The sequence below is a fragment of the Sceloporus occidentalis genome, unplaced genomic scaffold (genome assembly GCF_023333645.1).
Source record: "Sceloporus occidentalis isolate IW3139 unplaced genomic scaffold, rSceOcc1.0.p SCAF_208, whole genome shotgun sequence".
Lineage (NCBI taxonomy): Eukaryota > Metazoa > Chordata > Lepidosauria > Squamata > Phrynosomatidae > Sceloporus > Sceloporus occidentalis.
In genome coordinates, this window is record NW_028317188.1 from 591,153 (window position 1) to 613,472 (window position 22,320).

General features: G+C 38.1%; 1 protein-coding gene across 1 annotated transcript; it reads left to right on the forward strand.

The window, feature by feature from the left end:
• The first annotated feature begins 1,831 nt into the window (after positions 1-1,831).
• Positions 1,832-21,590, forward strand: LOC149277629 (pyridine nucleotide-disulfide oxidoreductase domain-containing protein 2-like). Its single transcript, XM_089502676.1, has 16 exons — positions 1,832-1,946; positions 4,132-4,151; positions 6,295-6,388; positions 7,421-7,494; positions 8,171-8,323; positions 8,532-8,685; positions 9,058-9,119; positions 9,362-9,459; positions 10,141-10,282; positions 10,815-10,949; positions 11,540-11,612; positions 13,103-13,259; positions 13,567-13,721; positions 15,066-15,172; positions 17,880-18,000; positions 21,514-21,590. The coding sequence occupies exons 1-16, from the start codon at positions 1,832-1,834 to the stop codon at positions 21,588-21,590; spliced, it is 1,737 nt and encodes a 578-aa protein (XP_089358802.1).
• Positions 21,591-22,320: the final 730 nt, after the last annotated feature.

Below are 22,320 nucleotides of genomic sequence, written 5' to 3' on the forward strand. Positions count from 1 at the left end.
ATAGGCCGCCCCCGTATATAGGCCGCACCCTAAAAGTTTGGTGCTTTTTTAAAGAAAAAGTTTTTTTCTTTAAAAAAGCACCAAAAAAACATGCTGCCACTCTGCCCCCCCCCCGAGATATGCTGTCACTGTCCTCCCTCCCCGAGATATGCTACCACTGTCCGTCCCCCCCCCCGAGATATGCTGCCACTGTCCCCCCCCCGAGATATGCTGCCACTGTCCTCCTCCCTCCCCGAGAAATGCTGCCACTGTCCTCCTCTGCCCCCCGACTTACCGGAGCTGACTCCCGGGTGTCTTGCGAGGCCGGCGGGGGACAGCTACGCAATACGCGTATACAACTTCCGGTGCCGGATGTGCCGGCACCGGAAGTTGTATACGCGTATTGCGTGGGAAGTGCTGGCAGGGGAGGCTGTCTGAGCGTATCGGGGAGTAGGATGCAGGTCCCCTGCACCGCTGTGGGGGATCTGTATCCTAACCCCGCTGCCTGCCCGGCGCCCGGGACTGCATGTCCCGGGCGTCGGGCGCTAGACCCCGAATATAGGCCGCACCCCCACTTTAAAGACTTAAAGTGGGGGAAAGAAGTGCGGCCTATATCCGAGCCAATACGGTATATATATATATATATATAATAGTAAAATATATAAAAATTAAATAACATTTAAAAATAATGCTTCAGGGGTGTCACTATGATTAGGGGAACCATCCAATTCCAAGAAAATGTAAAAAAATAAAATAAAATACCAGCATTTGAAATACCATGGGGTGCTAGTTTTTGAAAATATATGGTTTTATGGGTATAAATTGTCTGGCTTCAAAGATGTCATAAATATGATATGGTGCATAATAAGCAGATGCAAAAATTCCTAGTTGAAAAACTAAATTGTGCATGTCCCAAAAGTGGCCTTTTACCCCCCAGCAACCCGACTACCCCATGCATGGGTGGTAAACTGGTTCGGAAATAGCAATATACTATTTGTACTTGTTGTCCCATTACATACAATATAAAAACATTGGTTATTTCTAAACTCAGGACAAATATTAGAATCTTGTTAGCAGGTTTTTTTCATTTGCTTTTGTAGATGTGTAAAAGCCAGAAAAAGTTTTTTGTTTTTTTTTTTCTTTCGTTTTTTATCATTTTATATGATCAATATAATGGTATCTGAAAAATACATCTTGTCCCCAAAAAAACCCCACACTTATAACTTGTGTGGATACACTAAATGAGAGAAAAAAAATAATAAAGCTAAACACAAGGACAACAGAAATGTTACAACAGCCATTGTAACAAAGGGTGTAACAATAGCTTTTTTTTTTCAAAAAGCTCAGTCCTTAGGGGGTAAATGTGATGTTGAAATAAAGACAAACTTTCTTCACATTTTGTTTAAGCCCAACATAATTGCATAATTGTTTTTTATGTAAACATTTTTGTGCGTATTTAAAGATATAACGTATAACAGATGTCGTAGAATCTTGAAGATCTCTTTTAAACGATTAGGTGACGGTCGTGCACAATGTTTTTTTGTTTTCTGGCCGTTTCTTCTAATGCTGTAAGTGAATTGAGCTTCCATTTCAATGTTCAGCTGAGTCAGCTGTCTTACTGCACGCCCATTACAGTACAGACACGCAGTACGGTTTCTCAGTCTCTACCCTTCACTGGATTGAGTGTTTTACGCGCCGTGTCTTCGCTGTCCCTCCCCTTACTATTTGAGGCCATAAAAAGGAATGCGGCTCCTTTTTCAAGTTCGTTCTCAGGTTATGCCAAAGTCCACGGTTCAGTCAATTGAACGTCCACATTGGCGACTTGTTGCAGCTGATCTGATGACATAGGAAGATGCATGCTGAAGGCTTGCAATGCTTTATGAAAATTGTGCGCACCGGCAGGAGAGCTTACTCTCAAATCCCTGGACGGCCGAAACTGAAATATGATGCTGTGATTATTGGAGGAGGTAATTCTCTGTTGGGAACTCGACTGTATTCTAACTCGTGTCTAAGTCTAGTGTTTTGAAATGCAAAGCAGCGTTGGCAGAAGTGCTTGTAGAATTCCAGATAAACATTCACCTAATCAATACATTTAAATGTATAGCCGTCACCTTACATATGCTATGATAATAAAGAGCGAGAATAGTTAGTCTACATTATTAGAAGTTTAATAATTCATATTCGCTCTGTAGGAGTGATTTGAAAACTGGATAACAAGAATAATAACAAGTGGATAACAAGTGAATTGGTTGCTAGGCACCTCCTGCACCTAATACTCCGGCAGGTGGGAACATTAGTATATAAATCCCCCTTTGTCCCTTGCAGGTTCAAAGTAAGAGTTGACGGACACCAATGAATTTATATATTTCAGACTAGTCTTAAGCGAGTGTTGCCTAGGAGCGTACAAAGCTCACACATTAAAACGACATTAAATGAATTGTATGCGTTCTGCATACTTCTGGGCTGCTGAGCAGGATAACTGTCAATCTCGCTGAAAGGGGTGGGGTTTACTCTCCCTGTAGAGCACTTCATATAGAAACATAAGGTGGAGGCTGTTTTCCACCCCAGGCCTAACTTCAGCCAACGTATGTTGGAGATACTGAGCTGCGAGGTTGTTCTTGTAGTAAAATGAACATAGCTTCTACTTTAAATAGGGTTTGGTTGACAAAATCAGCGTTACATCCACAGAGGGCACATTTTCCCCATAAATTTTCAGTTTATTACATGAGTTATTACAGCTGATGGATATACGGTAGATTCCTGATAAGGTTCGTTGACATCAATTGGCATTTCAGGAACTGTCAGATTAATTATTTAAGTACACTGAAATTAACCGTCAGAATGAAACTGCAATATCAGTGACCTTTATCTTAGTTTACAGTCACAGGTCCTCCTTCACTGTCTATTCAGACGTTTTCGGTCACCACCACGCTCGGCGGCCTACTAAAGCCCCTTTTGCTGCCATAATGTCATAGGACGATAGAGTAGAAAACAAAAAACAGTGCAGTATTCGTATCAATAAGCAGCTTGAAACGACCTCTCGATCAATAGCATAACTAAAAAAATATTTTCCCTTTTTCTGAAAAGTTGTTAGCCCTTTGAAGGTCTCGTTCCACATATTCTCTGACTTTAAAACACTTATAAATATATGTTGCATTAGAAACCATTCCTAGTACTGCTGAATGTCCAAACCATTCCTGCTAGTAATAACTATTTCATCCAGGGGCGAGCCTAGGGTTAGTAGTCTTTGATGCCCCCATAACACATGCACATACATATACACAAACCTGCTCTAACACCCACTTATACACTTACGGATACATACACACGCTATCCACCTACGTCCTCTCTCTCTCTCATGCCACTATCCCCTCGCTACATGCTGACACACACACAAGCAAGCACCATAAACCCAGATATTCTAACACTAAGCAGTAGCACATCCATGCTAACAGGATACATTCACAGGATGAAACACTATATTCTCACACCCACTAACACCACACACTAACACACACACTATTACCATACAGTAAAACTCACTTAGTCTAACACCGTATATTTGAACACACACAGACTCTCCGACAACATACAGTTACACACAAACATATTTTACAACCCCATACACTAGCACCACACACTCGCTCACTCTAACTCCATACATTATTACGTTATACATGCATACTCTCTCTCTTTCCTCGCACTATTTGTGCAGCTGCTGGCCTACTACCATGGGGTCATTTAACACATGCCTCAGTTACCAGGTTTCTGCCACAAAAAAACTGAAAAAAGGCTTCTTAACAGTGTCTATGTTCTTTTTTTATGCGATTAAAAAGGGAAAAAATAAAATGGCAGATATAAAGTTTATTTGCTTAACATAATCGAGAGATAATCGAGAGTGAAACTAATGTTTTATCTGAGTGGAAAACAGTGGGATGGCTAATTAAGAGATAACCAACACAAGCCTTATATATGATTCAGACTTCAGCCTAAAATAATTGCGATCTGTTACGATGAAGGAACATCATTGATTATATTAACAACACTATATCCATAGTAAACAGCAACGCATTTGTATCCCCACATAAACGTGAGCACATTGTTTCACAAGTTTGTCCTCCAATCATTATTCTTTTTTTCATACTCTTTTAGGACACAATGGATTGGTGGCGGTAAGTTGTGATTTTAACTACTGTACACGCTGTACATTTTTTCTTGGTACTGGAAATAAAGTTACGGCGCCTATATTATGTGCTGACCACATCCAACCCATCTGTACATTGTTAGGGATATTAATGAGACAAAATAGGCAAAACCAATATTTCGTCACACACACAAAATAACGACGCTACCAAACATTGCAGTACCACATCCACAATATTCATTTAAGGAGATACCCTATATTTTATCTCCGATCCTAAATTCTTTCAGATCGCCGACAATTATAATTCAAATCAGATATATATCACCAAGATAGTCAATCAAAAATATTTATTTATTGTGAATACAATTTATAAAATCTATGTATGAGTCACACAGTGCATAATATAAAACACAACGTTCTTAAAACATGTCAAAAATGAATCAATTCAAATACAGTATATTATCGATAGTTATCAATATGAATTAGTACTATATGAGTCTAACACACAATTAATTTCCAGTCCACTCAGCAACCAAAAATTCATAATAATCTGGGCAGTAATAAAGATATCACTATTTCTCTTATATTATTTTAACTAATATGACAAATTTAATAATGTCTACGAGTATTAGTGAAATTCCTAATAGATGCAAATAATGTCAAACTTCATCTACAGGTAAAAATACCTTTTCATTATTGTTATTATCACGGGTTATAAGCTGCAGTCTCACAAGCCGTCATATACAATAATGCAATATATTATTTCCCAGAAACAGGGAATTCTATATGAAGAAGACAAAATTCATCTCTATTCAGAATAATAAAACAATTATATTTACCACCACTTGTTGCGGTTGTCCAACTGGTCCTTGTAGAAATTAATCCAGGTTCAGTGGCAAGAAATTAAGTGGGAAAGAATATAACTTTCTACAAATTATATAGGTTAGAACTCCAAGTAACTCTAAGAGTGAAATATGGTGCCAGGATCTTTAGATTCCAATTCTCTGGGGTAAATTTGGTGAATAAGTCCGTCCTTTTCCTTTTTCTTCTTTTTCTTAATTATCCAAGACATAAGCTTAAAAACAGAGCTTATTATCATAGCCTCCACCTCTTGATTGGAATTCTCCAATCATAACGGTGGGTTTTACCCATTAAAATTAGGATTTCTACTCATATTTACACCGTTGTAATTTCTTAATTTACCTGTGAGAGACGCTCTGGTCTAAGAATTAACTTAAAACCGTTACATATGTGTTTGGAATTTATCCTTGGTCACCCTAATCGCCAGGTGCTACCTCCTAGATAGTAACTCAGGCCTTGGTAGTCTTCCCATGTATCCCCCATTCCAAGTTACATTTCTAAAGATATGCAGCGTCTACTCCTTAACTTTCTCATGGAAGATAACATTAATTGTATCATATATACGCTGAAACATCTATATACATGAATACTCCTTTGTTCTCTATTATAGAGGGAACAAACACAAAAAGAAATCATCACTACATGATTAAGTAAAATAAAATGGCTCTGACTCCATTTTGTGTTCATGTAAAGTACAGAATATATGGAATACATGTTTTCTATGATAAAATATCTGACAACATCCAACCTATAACGCAGTTTGCCTATGCTATAGAAATTATTAACTTTGTTTTCCCCCCACATGTAAGTTATTCTAGACCATACAGCAGAAAGATGGTTGACTTAGTAATCTAGGACAACAGAATGATTCTGCCATTAAAGAAAAAAGACAACTTTAAATACATAGAGTAAGCAGAGATTGTCATGTTTCCTAATACACATAACATTTCTGCTCACTGACTTCACTTTGTATTACGAAGGAACAACCCCACTAGCCCAGTTGGCTCTTGCTGCAAGAAGGGTTGAGCTGGCCCTACATAGTTAATGCGGGGAGATTTCTCCAACATCATCTTCTTGATTTAACTATGACTTAAGTTTGATCAGCTTAGCATGGCCAGTAGGAAAAAGTCAATGGAGTTGGCCTGTTATAATGCATAAAAAATGCAGAAAGCCAAAATGTCCTCTTCTGAAGACATATACGTGGGACCGATCTTTAAAGGAAGAGCAATTGCAGGAGTACACCCTACGTCCCAAGTGTCTTTAAGATCAAAGTTCTATTTACGTTTGTGTCCGGATGCTTAAACCCATAGGCAGCTTATCTACAAAGATCTGGGGTGAACACAGTGGTCCTTGAACGGCGGCAAGTGGTCGGTGGAGCTGCAGTTACAGAGGAGATCATCCCAGGTGAACATGTTTAACCTCCATGTCTTAATGCACGTTTCAAATCTCTTCTCTCCAAAGGAAACCTCTGTAGATGTCTAGAGAACAATATATTTCTGACAGGCCATTATTAATAAAATAAAGTACATCAGTTTGTGTTCAAGGAGAAATGAAACATTATCCATCTGTTTCCCTCAATGGAAATATACACATAAGTCTCATAATGGGGTCCTTATCAGCTGTCAAAGGAAACATTTTTCTTTATCCTTAAAATCTCGGTCTCCCTAAACTGTTGTCTTCCCGCATTACCTCGTGCAGATTCATCTTCTTAATTAGAAAGGATAAAGCTATCAAAACCTGTTTTGAATAATGATTGGACACACAAATAAGAAACGGATGTGTTTTGTAAGAATTGACTAGGTAATGGTTACATGTGGACAGATTAGAATTGGAATGCCTTGTCAGGATGTCTGGAATTCGAGGTAATGAACTTGGAATGGATAAGGATCTGAATTTGCATCCACAATAATTAGATTCCAACAATAAGGATATTGTATCATAATAGGTTCTTTGTATAATTAAGTATACGTTTACTGTGTATTCATAAGACTTTCTCACTGGGACATTCTCCTCTTAAAGTGCCAATAAGCTTCTTTTGAAGAAGCCAAAATGATGTCCCAATCCTTTATCACTTGCAAGCTGCTTTCTTGGGGCAACCAGCACTGCCTGCTTGTGACTGTGATCCGGTCGCCGACTGATCTGGTCGCTGACTGTGATCCGGTCGCCGACTGTGATCTGGTTTGCTCTGACAGTAAGTAGCATGATTTTTACCTTTAGTAGATGGAATCCATTTGGGAGGCGAAGTGATTGATCTTCACTGCAGAAGTCTTTTTGAATTAATGCTATCCATTATCACGCTTTATATTTGCTGCCAATAATTAATTTGTATGAGGCATTAAACTGTGACATAACATTGGGTTAATTTGTCATAGGCGAAGCATATTTTGTCTCATAATAATAATTTCTAAAATAAAATTTACATATTTTTTTTGGTAGGCTTTAAATTCTCTAGAGCGTCGTACTTGCTCAGTCTCTTGCGGCCCCAGATATACAAGGATCTAGAGCTAAAGGTGTGTTTGATCTTTTGTCTTCTATTTTCTCATATTTAAGTTAGTGTAGAAGATGACAACCCAAACGGTATAATGCATGTTTGGTACCAGTAATTAATTTGTATGAGATGTACAGAATGGTATAGATCAGATAATATTGCATGCATAGAATAGCCTCTTAATTGCTACATGCCTGAGACTGGATTTTAAATATCACATTTAGCTTTTAGTTGCTTGTTCTGAGATAGGAACACATTAAACATCTGCATGATTGTGCGATTCAAACCAGGTCAGGTGGTTTGGAACAAGATCTGCTCAAACTACTTTGCAATTTAAATCTACTTAATAGGGATTTGATTCCTAGATGCGTTCCACAGATGAAAAACTAAAATTTACATGAATCTGTTTAAAGACGTAAATCCACTGTACGGGGTCAAGCTGGGGGCAGCCAAATGGAGCATATTCTGTACTTTATTTATGGCTCGAAATAGTTTTAGGTGAAACTATGTAGTGTTATAACCATTCCTGGGTACTCTCTGTGTTTGGTCTTTAGGACTTGGGTATTTGCCAATACAGTTTCAAACATACATTTGGACATATTGGGGGACATGCTGAAACACCTCAGTATAAAAAAGAAGTTGAAAGTATTTCAAAGTATCATTTTCAATATATAATCTCTCAATCATTTTATACCCAGAAACATGGTTTAAAAATATATTTTCGAAACCCTCACTCGTTTACCCCACTACTAGAGGATATTAATGGACAACGACCGAGGTCTCTTCTTTTGGGCTCAGATATGACAGAAAACCAGAAACAGATTGCACAGTTTTCTGAAAAAGATGCAAAGGTGAGACTTTCACTTTATCCTGTAAGTCCTACCCCAAAAATGTATAATCACCATCCACACATTCAGTGATGAGAATTTGCAATTAATGTGTATTCTCCATTAGTGTTTAATGGTTTGTAATGGGGAGATTTCAATTTAATGAACCATTAGTGTGATTTTTTACATTCAATGTCAATATGTGACTTTAATTTAGTTTCTGTTCTCCTAGGCATACCCAGAATATGAGGATTTTATGAATCGCTTGGTGGCAGCCATTGACCCTCTTCTGGACTCCCCTCCTGTAGACACCGTAGCCATGGTCCAAGGATCAATTCTCCAAAAACTAAAGTCATTTCAAACACTCCGACCGCTACTTAAAGCAGGTGGCATGCTTTGTTTAATAAATCTCTAGGGACATTTGACGGAAGATCTGGGAAATGGGTCCATAAAAATAAATCATATTTTCATTGCCCCTTGTTTTAAAAGTGCTATGGAATCCGCTGGCACTAAATAAATTAATGTAATGTGTATCATTGCTATGTAACAAATTGACATTTAGTACTAAAGGCTACAGGAAATGATAATATATAAGAAAAAGATCTCAAAGTATCTGCATTTTTTTCAATTTCGTGCATAGTGTTCATTTTTCTACAATGTACATTTTTGAGTTAATATACTGGATTTATTTTTGTACACATTGGAGACATTACATTTCTTTGATTGTGTCATTCCTCTCATATTATTTATCTTACTAGGATTAACACTGGGTAGCGATCTTCCTAAATACTACGAAGTCCTCACGGCTCCAATATCAAAGGTAAGTAACTGTTTGCAACTCATTTGGGAGGCATAAAATCAAGGAAATACACACAATGTATTAAATACACATTTATACAAATTTATACAAACCAAAACAAAATTAGTAAAATTCTGCATATGCAACTCTTACATTTCAATACAGGAAATTAAAAAGATGAAACAATGTGTATAATTAACTGATGGTGATTCATTAGAAATGTATGGAATTTTGCTTACTAATGTTTCTGGTTATTTTCTAAGGTTCTGGATCACTGGTTTGAGTCGGAACCCTTAAAGTGCACATTAGCTACAGATGCTGTCATTGGAGCGATGGCAAGCCCGGCAACACCAGGAAGCGGGTGTGTAGAACATGTTTTTTTATATCACATTTTTTACAATGGTCCCACAGATCTCAAGATCCCAGTTTTATGACATTTTTCATCTGTACTAAATTCAGTATTCGTACTGCAGAGCAACTGTCACCTGAAAACAGCTTCCCCCTTCTTCAGCAGAAGATAGAAACATAGAATTCGACATCAGAGAAGAACCATTCGGCCCATCTAGTCTGCCAACATTTCCTGCTGTTGAGACTCTAACCGTATTCTCTCCCAGGAATGTTTCAATTTCCTCACTGTAAAATATAAGCATATTATATTAAGAAATATTTATTTTTCCATGGAGCTTTTATGTCTTCCCATTCTTGATAAATAACATATTTTTAATGGCCAACCTATGAATGTTTTTAAGTGAAGGTCCACATGAAAGGACTGAACAGGGTGAACTGCAACATAACCAAACAAATAGAGCTTGCTGAACAAAGGAATTACAAGTAAATGTCATACCAATTTAAAGATCATCACTAGAATGTGATTCTTATGTTACAGGCCAGGGAAATCAACAATGGGGGTTACTTAAGGATTCACAATTGGCAACTGGCTAATACTGATGCTTAAGTCAAACTCAAATCTTTTGAACCTCTTTAGATCTATTCAGACAGAAATTTTAACTTCTAAGGCTATACCCTCACTTCTGTCTACCAGGTATGTCTTGCTGCATCATGTCATGGGGGAGCTGGAGGGGAAGAAAGGATCCTGGGGATATGTAGAAGGAGGAATGGGCATGGTTTCAAATGCCATTGCCAAATCTGCAATGGCATTAGGTGCAGAAATTTACACAGACAAGGTATGTTTATATAGCACCAGCAGATTCCATAGCGCTGTTACAATACGGGACAGTGAAAATATTTAAAAATATATAACAAAGACAACTGGAAATTGACAGTAACATTAAACACATATTAGGACATATTGGTTCTTGCAAGCTTACAATCTAATGAGTTGAGTTGAGACAATACAAGATAACTGCTTGGATGAGGATGACTTGTTTGTGGCCAAGGGATAATTGATGAACTCAGTAGTGTTAAGATCTCAAGGTGGCTAGTTTTTTTAGTGACTATTTAAAGCTGCCGTGAGCAGGAGGGAGTCTCACAGAACAGGGTAGGGAATTCCAGAGGTAAGATACAGCCTCAATGAAAGCCGGGATATGTGAATGGAAAGAGCTAATAGCGGTTGAATATAGAGATAAAAGTTGTGGGAAGAATGAAGAGGGCAGTTACGAGAGTGTAATTACTCAAATTTGAAGTATCGTTGCATATTTAGGAATCCTAAATCATCAGAACATGTTTGTTGTTCTAATTAAACTTATTTTTTCCCAGACGGTGGAACAGATCCTGGTGGATAGCAATGGAACAGCTTATGGTGTAGTCTTAACGGATGGAACAGAAGTACACAGCAGGATGGTCCTGTCCAATGCCACCCCTCATCACACATATTTAAATCTAACTCCAAAGGTAAGATGCGTTCAGGAAAACCTTCAACAACACAGTCAGTCAATATAACCTTAGTTAAACTGAGATATATATGTAAGTGGAGAGTATAGTGTGATAGATAGATAGATAGAGACAGACAGACAGATAGACAGACAGGTTGATACACACCAAGGGTCACTTTATGGTTTACTGTATCAGAACTTTGCTACATTTGAACCATAACATTTGAAGCATAATACTTTCGGAAATACTTTCAGAATCACAAGTTCTTAAAACGGCAGATAGTTAAATTAATCTTACAACCCAAGGTTATCTTATACTGTCCCACAGGTCAACATTATCTGGCCATTGCTATTTAAATCACATCTAAAGCGCTGTACATACCATAGGAACATCCCTCTGATTAATTGGCTCAAAGACAAATATTAATGCTGGCAGCACAAGAATTCAATTATTTCCTCATGGAGAATGTAGTTAAACCTGATTCATGTGACTACTGTACCGGTAATGTCTATGAGATTCTGGCTTGTCCAAATCACTTGATGACCATTAAGATGATTAAGTTACTCAGTTGCTGCAGATCGTATGCTTTCTTTTAAACTATATTTTAGGAACAATTGCCAGCAGATTTTATCACAATGATTTCACAGTTTGATGCCAAGTCTCCAGTTACCAAAATAAATGGTAGGTACAACAAGACTTAATTACAGTAATCAGTTAATGAAAGCAGATATATGCTCCTTAACTAACAATGTAATATAAGCTGTGGGGTGATCAATTCAAGTGAGCTGCAATAAATAGCTCACTTGTACTAACTGGATACAAATCTGTATGTTATGTTTGGATGTATGCATAATATAATGTACAATAAGGCATTTGTTAACGTTTGTTGTTTTTCCATAGTATACATATACATCGAATTAGAAGGTGTTACACATGTGTAGACCTCAATTTCTGTAACTCAGGGGTCTTCTTTAACAAATTCATACATTTTAGGATTGCCAAGAAAAATGCCACAGTGACACTATTTTTAGGATCAAAATTTTATCTATTTGTTGTTTTGGCCATATTACTTTATATCTTTTTCGGGCAATGAATTCTATTCCGTGGCCATTTGGTTCGGCCGGAAATTCGGGGGCATTTTAGATTTGGGAACCAAACTTGTTGCTCGGTGCCCACGTTCACTCTCACTCTCTTACACTCTCATTCTTGTTCACGCTCTCTAGATGTTTTCCTACCTTCTCTGACCCACTTCTGCTTCTGCCAACCACTTCTGCTTCCCCATGTTCTTCTATCCTCTCCCTTCTATTCTCTCGTCTCTTCTATCTTTAATCTGTTAATTTCTTCATCCTCCATTCATCTCTGTGGACATAACACAGTGCGAACTTCCACCTAAATGGCAGCGTTTATGGTGACGTCCTCTGACCGATCCACCAATTGGGGAAGAGGGCTTTACCGAAACAAACAACGGCATTTAGCCCTCAAGTGAACCGAGGGCAAAATATCAGAGGTGATGTCCTCTTTCCTGATTGGATGATTGGGGAGGACGTCACCACAAGCTCCTCTGTTTTGGTGGAATTTCCCACTGAGTTATGTCCATGGAGATGCAGATGAAGAAAGACGATAGCAGATTGAAGATAGAATGGAGAAGAGAAAAGAGAAGAAAAAGACCACACGGAAGTGGTCAGCAAACGCGAAAGTGGCCAGGAGAGAAAGTAGGGAAACCTTTAGAGAGTGTGAGAGAGAGAGTGTGAGAGAGAGAGAGAGAGAAGCTTTTTGTTCATTTTATTGCGTTCGTGGGGGGGTCTGGCCTCTTTTCGGGGCTTCATACGAATCGCCAAATCCAAGTTCACAAGTGTATTGTCCTCTAATTGTGTCTTATATGCACACACCATCTGGATGAAGGCAGAGAGCCTAATTGCAAAAATGGCCCCATACTGGGTTGCATATCTTTCCCTAATAGTGTCACAGCCATATTTTCCATTAAAATATTTATCACAAATAAAATAGTTTTCTTCCCAGAAGCACACTTTGGATGGACGGCCATTTGTGCTCACGAATTTATTTTTCCCTTTTGACTTATAGACTGAGATTTGCGTTTAGAGATATAAGGATACATTCTTGTATTGTCTAATGATAATATATTATGTACTTATCCTCTGTTTTACATACAGTTGCCATAGACAAGCTACCAAACTTTTTGTCTTTGCCAAATAAAGCCGATGGCAAACCTTTGCCACATCACCAGTGCTCAATCCACCTAAACAGTGAGAAAATGCAACTCCTTAACGATGCTTATGAAGATTCCTGTAGAGGAGAACCCTCCTCCAGGTAAGGCACAATTTAATTTGGAATTCTTGTTTTTTTACACTTCAGGCAACGTGTATAAAAGCTTGTGATCCCCTAGTTTTAGATTAAGCCAATAAATCTGCGGGTTCAAATCACTGTGAAATGTCATGTAAACGTACGGCAGTGGATTTTTATGGACTTTCTAAATCTACTTGTGCGTAAATAACTTTCAGTGAATATGAAGATTAAAAATAAGCAAAGAAGGAGAAACCTTTAAGTCTAGTGATGCTGAATGTTCACCAGAGTGAGCAACCAAGGATGCTCCATGTACTCCTCTCAATCGTTACAGGCCTATGATTGAAATGTGCATTCCTTCATCACTGGACCCCACACTCGCTCCTCCCGGGTGCCACGTTATTTCAATATTCTCCCAATATACTCCATACAGTCTTAGTGGAGACCGTCAATGGAATGACGAGGCGCGGAATCGTTATGCAGATACAGGTACATGGTAGTAGACATTTGTAGATGTTTCCATTCAGAGATTAAACAAAGAAATTGTGTTAGGGCCACCCAAAGTGGGTGTGGCTATATTTATAACCCCTCCCCTTGACAAATATACCACTTCTAATTGCACCCATTTTCTATGGCAACCACACTACCTCTTTGGGCCTCCTAACATGAAAAACATTGCCAACATGCCAGCTACATACTATAAAAACATGCGTCAATAAAAACACGTCAATGTCCGTATGGATACAAGCGGGTTAAAAATGGAATTGATAATAATGACATTATTTTTTTCCCAAAAGACTACACATTTTTAGGGACTAAGAAAAGGTAAACAGCTCATATTGACAAATATTCCAGTTAAAACAGGAAATACATAATCTATGCAAGCCTTTTTGAACTGCGTATGTCTTTTGGGATACATAAAAGTACCAAAATACAAGAAAACTGCTAATGGCCTTAGTGCATTTTCTATTTCACCAACAACATTCCCTTTGTAATGAGCCAAGAACTGCAATTGATAGTGAAGTAGCAGAAGGTACAGTAATACGTTCAATTAAAGCAGTATAAGAATAATTTCATCATTAATTTTAATGTATGCAGTTGCTTTTCTGCAATATTTATGCCCGTGGATATAACTACTTTTTCAAATTAGGGCTAATTGTATCTAGAGTGCCAGCTGAGCTGAGTGATATGTTGCGTAAGATAAGCTTTTATACCTTAGAGACCTTTCATCCACATCTTAATGATGAGGTCCTGTACATTTATGACATCACACAGCTTAAATATATCTTTTAGCCCACGTAATGTTACCATGTCAAAGTACACACAGGGTCAGTGATACATCTCACACACCCCTAGGTCGGAAAATGGGTGGAGCATAAACATGGGTGGGGCTAAGTCAGGAGTGCTCAGAGTTCCCTTAAGCCCCATGCCTTTTGACCCTAGGGACACATCATTTCCCAGTCATTGGCTTAAGACAAGCTCTTACATACAAATACGCGGAGTGTTTTCTGCAAGGAATTTGGGGTCAGCTTATTTCCCAACAGGATTGTAAATAGCTATAGGTTTGTCGCCTCCAAATTCCCAACTTTTTATTGTAGTTAAATAGAACTTTACAAACATAATCATTGCTCTTTTGGGTGCATCGAGTCATACAGCTTAGAAAATGTATTTCATTTTTCTAGAATAATATCACTCATAAGTGACAGTCAATTTTTTTTATCAACTCATAATGTCCTAAGAATCCTGGTAATATTGTTACCTTATATGGCTTTTCTTTAACAATTGAAATCTGCCAAGGTATCATTTTGTGCCAATATCATTTTCTTCTTCTAGTGTTTGACTGGATAGAAAAATATGCTCCTGGTTTTAAATCGTCTGTGATAGGCAGAGATATTCTCACACCACCCGATCTGGAAAGAATATTTGGACTCTCTGGAGGCGTAAGTAACTTCTGCTTGTTTTTTTAAAGCTGGAATCTAGCTGGCAGCAAAAATATAAAAGCCGAACGCTATGATTCTCCATTAAGTAAACAATACCATTTTCTAAGTAACAGCAGCTAGGAGGGAATTAATAATCATTAGCAAAAAACAAAAAAGCTTGTTAAAGTTAGTAAACTGCAATCATCAGCAAAACTATTTAACGACAATTAAGATAATAATTTTTAATGTTGCAAATAAAAAGCGTGAAGAATTATACCATTAATCCATATTTTCAGCCAGTGAGCCGTCGTATAGCATTTAGATACAATGAAATGTTTATTACATTTTTAATTGTATTTTTTTTTATATTTATTTTTCAACAAGAGGGCTTTGATGAAATTACTCGAATTTACAATTGTGTTCACATTTTTGTGCAAAACAGGATAAAGCGTTTGTTAATACAAAGGGGTGACTGTCCTGTTTCTGTTGGACTATAATTCCCACAATCCTCAGCAAGTATTCTGCTTGCCAAAGAATGGCTGAGAATCGTGGATAGATACTAACTATATGGTTATTATGACTGCAGGACAGGAGTTACTGATAATGACACTTTTTGGTTCACTCACGCTATCGTGACAGTATAAACATTGAATATTTTCTTGTTCCTAAGTGAATAGTTGGGCTGTTTATGGGGAGTTACTTTCTCGGTAGGTTACAGATGAGCAGATAAAAACTCTTCTGTGCTTCTACTTTCTTTGTCATGGACAGCAAGAGTTCTATCTGACCATCCTAGACTGAGCTATCACAAAATAAAAAGCTTGTAGAAACAGTAACTTCCATGGTACAAGACGGGCAGCTGGCCCAGGAACTTGGTGAAGGGGCAAGCTTAAGCAACCTGGAGGCGATGCCCATTCCGCTTCCAAAAGTGGATATGATGCCAGCACCAAGAGCCCCGGTTACAGCTCTACTCGGCTTTAACATATTCAAAGAAAGTTAAATAAATCTTCAAATTATTCAAGAAGAAAATTAACTACATTACTCCCTATTTAAAGTAGTATTTCTTGATGTGCCAATGCCATCAAAGTCCCTGTTGGTGTAATGGTCAGGTGTCCCAACACTTTTGGCCATATTAATGTATGCTTAATACAGCATGCCTTTTAATAGAAAAGCATCTTTACTTTTCTCTATTTACCTTGCGTTGTATTACTTGGCAACATTAGTTTTTTTTAATGTACACCTACCTGAGACGTGGCGTGAATAGGGCCCTAGAGGATGCCAGAAGAGTATAAGGTTCTTCTACAGATTTAGAGAAATGAAAGTATTTGATTTTATTCTGCTTGGATATTTGGGCTTGCTTCATTAGTTCTGTGTCATGCTTGTGAATACAGAGGCTGTCTGGAATGTTAGACTACAAAGAACGCAGACAGGAACAAAAGTTCATTATAGCATTTGGAGGAGAAAGCGATGACTTGCCCATCTTCAGTGCGTGCATCCGCGGAATTCTGCGTGGCACGGCAAATGTTGCAGATGAACAAACCAGTTTTACATTTTTATAATTCTTTTCCATTACGAGCAGCTGAGAGAGAGAGGCAGCTCTCGGAAATCTGAGTTCTCGTTTTACTTACACCTACACACAGATGTTTGTGAAATATATACAGATGAAAATTACTTTTACGGGATAATAATAGCTTATTTAAGAGAATTAACACTTAAATGTGCTCTTCCAGTTAGAGAATGAGTTATCTGAACTAATTAGTTTATTTAGCGCCAGCAGATTCTATGCCACCATCTCAATAGAGGGACAGTTATAATTAACAATAGCATTAACAATGACCATATACAATTAGATGAACAAGTCATACTGGTACCCTGCTCTTAAAAGTTCCCAATCTATTAAGACGTTGAGGGGAAAAGAGACAGAAAAAGAAGGACTACTAGATGGTTTGGTGCTGCAAAAGGGTTATGGAAAAGTCAGTGGTGTGGAGATCTCCATGGTGGAACGGGTGGATGGTTTCTTCAGGCTTCTGCAGGTTGAACGTATTACGGGGGGGGGGTTGTATGCTTTTTTGAATCGGTAGGTTTTTAATTACCATTTAAAGTTATGGGAGTATGGGAAGGTCTGAGAAAATCATGTAGAAAATGCTAAAAAATAGGTACAGTGCGGGTAAAATCCTGGATGCACAGGTAGGAAGAGATGATAACGGTAGAAGAGAAAAGCAAGTTCTGGAAAGGGCAAAGAGGGCTAAAAAGAGAGTATTTGGGGATAAGAGGAGAAATATAGGGGTCAGCATTTTGTTAAAGGTTCTGGGTTGAAGGTTAAGAGATAAAGTTTAATTCTGGGGAGTGAATGGAGGGTCTTGCACAGTAGGGTAGCAGATGAAGAGCGATGGGATAAGAAAATTAGCCTGGGAGAGGTGTTCAGAGTGGATGAAGGAGCCCAGTTGGTATGGAGTTGCAATCATCCAGATGGAATATCACAAGGGAATGAATTGGTATTCTAGCAGTGTCTCAAGTTGGAGCAAATTTACAGGTGAAGGAGGCAGGATTTAGTGAACAACTGGATATGGCGGTGGAGATGAGAGCAGAATCAAGTTTGTCAAATTAAGAACTAAATAAAAATCAGATGATATGATACATTTAGATATAGTTATACTATATGCATTTTGTTTTCTACCCCAGAATGTTTGAAATGTCTCATACGTATTCATGTCTGTACTTATATCAACAGAACATTTTTCATGGCAGTATGTCACTGGATCAGCTATATTTTGCCCGACCAATACCACAATTTTCAAATTATAGGTCACCCATCCAAGGTCTGTATTTGTGCGGCAGTGGAGCACATCCAGGTATGCAAACTTTTAAATGTTGTTGCTTTATATACTTGTTATACAGAATGATTATTTAACACTTGGGTGCAATGAGCTAAGCTTTGACAAACTGTCTACTCTACTTATTGTTTATGGTATGGGAAGCTTTTAGCTGTGTCCAGACCAGTCCTTTTGATAGAAGTTCTTACTTAGGGCATAGTTTTGCAACATTATACTGTTGCATTATAGATTGGTGTAAGTTATTTTGTCATACAGGTTACGGTAACATCAGATAAAACATGTTAGAAAGAGGATGTTGAGGTTTCTCAACTGGTGGGGGGCAGGATAAAGTGCAAGGTTTCCAATGCTATTCCTAAAAGTTATCTTACTCTTTTTTTTGAAATGTATGCATGATGAAGGGCCATCCCTGTCGAATGTCTCTCCAAGAAGGGTTGAGTTGGCCCTTCATAATGCGTAGTTAAGTCAGTGAGGTGACACTAAAGAAACCTTGCTGATCATTCATGATGTAAAGTGAAGTCAGGGAGATGAAACTGCTATTCTCCTGCCAACTAAGGGAAAGGCTTACAACATTCTGTCCAGGGGGGCAATCCCAGCCGGTTGGTGCAGTAATAATGAAATATAAAGAATATTTTGGAAGCAGGATGCCCATTGTATAATATTCAGCCTTACAAGGAAACAAGTAAAAGCACTTGACGCGTTTCGCATCAAGCGATTTCACTTGCAGTTCTTACGCTAACACCCAGAGCAGTCCATGCACGCAGCTGCATTTTTTTTCTCTCATGTTGTGTGTGGCCGGGCATAACCAGTTGATGTCGGCCAGCGGCACACCAGGCAAATGTCGGGCCTGCCAGATGGCTAGCCTGGGCTTGTAGTAGGTAGTGTATGTAGCAGGTAGGTAAGAACTGGTAAGGTGAGGGCTAACAAACGATAACTGTCCCCTTAGCCCTGCTCTGCACAGCCCCCTGGACCCTGCCTTCTTTAATAAATGTTATGTTTTCAAATAGGAGCCAAAATAAATCAATATGTTTCTGAATATATATATATTTTTATTATTGGTTTGGCAACAAATGTGCATATGTTTAGGAGAGACTGTTTTTATCAAATAGCTTTCTTAAATCCTGAACTATAGCGTGTTCTTGGGTACAGGTCTGAGGAGTACTGAGTACTGTTACATCATAATATCACCCGGTACTTTGACCCCGCCAGTGTCTATAAGTACTTAACGTGACATTGCTTTGTAATTAGTCATTTCCTTGCTAAGCCCATACATTGTCGTGACTGCAGTGTCATTACTGTCATTGTGACCGATGCATGGATTGTAAACATTGATTACTTCTCTAAAAAGCTGTATAAGTTATACATCACTTTGGGTAAACAGGCATTACTCCCATTAGCTATGTGCATAATAGTAGGGTGAGATCACAATATTATGTATCTATTGAGCAACAGGGAGTGTGCAGTGCAATGCAACGCAAGTATACAATATAGTATTTAATATTTATGAACGCTTACTCTTAATGTTGCATTGTTATGTACTTTCTGTACAACTCTTTTAAGAAAACGTTAAATCACAATTTATCTGAGGCACAGGATTCCCAAAAACCACATTCTGCAAATGTCACCTTCGTGTAAATCCAATTATTCATATTTAACAGATGACAGCTACACCGATATTGGAAGGAAAGACACAAAGTGCAGGAATGGTGATAAAAGCTATAGGGCTTTCCCTTACACCGTGTTCTAAAAATCTGTCATTTAGTGCCGCTGAGACCCAATAGCAAAGGCTTGAGTGACAAGACATGGTGTTGGGATTGACCAAGGGGGCTAAACCCCAAGTCTTCAATTTTTTTCCCCAATTTAAAAATATACGCCACATTAGGTGATGTTTATGGGATAGTTCATGTCTGAAATGCTTTCGTCAGCGAAGACCTTAGGGGATAACTGTTGGATTTTTGTATGAAAACTATCACTCAGCTTAGACTGCCTTGAGGTTTTGTGGATAGGCCATTAAAATGTCTATAATGTTTGTTATAGTGTGGTTCGTGAATAAATGTATCTAGTGTAAGGTCAAGTGTTGGCCTGTATGAAGATTTTTCAGACTTGCCAATATTTTATCAATTATTAACTTAAAAGGAATGACTTGCAAGGAAAATACAGTTCTACCTAAAAAAGGACCAGAAGGTTGAACACTGTCTGGGCCTTATCAGCAGAAGAGGGTTGGCAAGGGTGGCAGCAGCCCCCCCTGGGTTGGTATGATTTAAGGATTCTAGACCACTAATTTTGTACTCTTCTGTAGCACTTTTGAGTGTTTGGTTTTTTTTTAGCAATTCCAGAGTAGCCGCCGGTATGTCTAACTTAAGAAGGGATTTAGGTAGCATTGCCATGGTTACTGGATGCTATTGTGGATTTTCTATACATTGCCTTTCTGTTGGTGCTATATCAGTGAGACAATAATGACAACTTTCGTGTCCAAAAATGAAAGCAGAAAAAATTATATACAGTGGTATGAAAAGGTAAGTACACAGTCTTTGAATTTTATGTGATTACATATCAGCACATAATAACAATCATCTGTTCCTTAGTAGGCCTAAAAATTAGGCAGCTATAACCTCAAATGAATAGCACCACATTACATATTACACCGTGTCATGATTTATTCAACAAAAATAAAGCCAAAATGGAGAAGCCATGTGTGAAAAATTAAGTACATGTTATGATTCAAATAGATTGTAAAACCACCTTTAGCAGCAATAACTTGAAGTCATAATTTTCTGTCTCTCACATCGTCACGGAGGAATTTTGGCTTTATTTATTTTTTTATATATATAAATCATGACACAGTGTTGTATTTACTTAATTTTTAGACCTGCTAACATGATTGTTATTGTTATGTCCTGATACATAAAAACCATAGAATTTAAAGAGGGTATACTTTTGTTTTCACACGACTGTAGCTCTCAATGACAAATAATTGACAAATCCACCCAAGAAACAGATTTATGTGGAAATGAGCAGTGCCGTGCTCGGGGAGCTCACAGATGCAAAGATTGCATTTTTTGTTATGTTTGCAGTTTTGATGTTACAAAAGAGGAACCTTCTATACCGTATTGCATTTTAAAGTACTCTGTGAGTAACACTTACCCTCTGTAAGTACTTTAATATGCATTCTTTCAAAATGAAAAAAACTTACCTGACACAGAATTTGCAGCCATTCTACAAAATCGTCTTTCTTCTTCCATGATCTCCCCAACCAGTCCTGCTTAACCCTTGTGGCACCTGCGTGTCAGTGCACCCCTCGCACTCCCCTGGACATGGCCCTCATTGAGGTGGCCAGTCTGGCCCTGACCATGGTTACTTAAAGTACTAGGTATGGCTAGAACAAACTTGATGACCCAATGGATTAAATTAGTTTTTTATATATATTCTGTCTGGACTAAACATCAAGTTATTAGTACGTGCACAATCAATAATAATAATAGAAAATTTGTTGTGACTCATAATTAAATGAGATCTTTCTTCTCTTCCGTTCAGGAGGTGGCGTGATGGGAGCATCAGGACGCAATGCAGCTTTAGTCGCTCTGGAACACCTTAAGCGTGCTGTTTCCTAGGATGGGATTAGTATTTCAATCAGCAGGATGTAAAAATGAATTGTTTTGTGTTAAAGGTCAGCATAAAACTGAAATCATTAGTCGGGTCTTATTCCATTTATGTATGTTTTATATATCATGACAACAGCCACATTCAGAAAAAAAAACAGATATTTCCCATTGCATTGTTTGTTTTATTAAAACAACCAACAACAAAAACATTATTCTAATGAACGCGCCCATCAGATATTAACTTCACAGAGGAACCAAAACAACATAAATATATTCACAAGGAATTAGCATATATTCATTAAATGCATAATAAAAAAAATACAGTAGTAGCACTCACAGGTTTGTGGTACCGAAAACACGTATGTTGGTATATTTCTCAACCGTCCTGATTGTCCCAATATTCAAACACTTTCCTATTGAGCTGCCCCACTTTTGCCCCAACCCACCTACTTGGGGGGGGGGGTAGTGTAGAGTTGGGACTGGCTAAGCAGGAATTTTAGGTAAGCAAAAAAAAAGTTTCTCACTTCTGATAAGCCCATTTTGTAATTATGCCGGAATGTGCCCAGTACAGCACTATCACATAGAAAACTATAGGGCTCTGTGCAGCTGGGAGGCAACTTCATGATGTTCTTTCACATATAAGCAAACAAATGCATGTAGAAGAGCATCACATAAAAAATAGTTTGTCTAGGGTGCTGAAAAACCCTTAGGACACCATAAACGTGGGTGTTTACCTTAT

Coding starts and splice junctions, on each gene's coding strand:
- LOC149277629 (XM_089502676.1), top strand. CDS start 1,832: ATGCATGCTGAAGGCTTGCAATGCTTTATGAAAATTGTGCGCACCGGC. Junction 8,324..8,531: donor TTTCTGAAAAAGATGCAAAG/GTGAGACTTTCA, acceptor CTGTTCTCCTAG/GCATACCCAGAATATGAGGA. Junction 15,173..17,879: donor TATTTGGACTCTCTGGAGGC/GTAAGTAACTTC, acceptor TTATATCAACAG/AACATTTTTCATGGCAGTAT.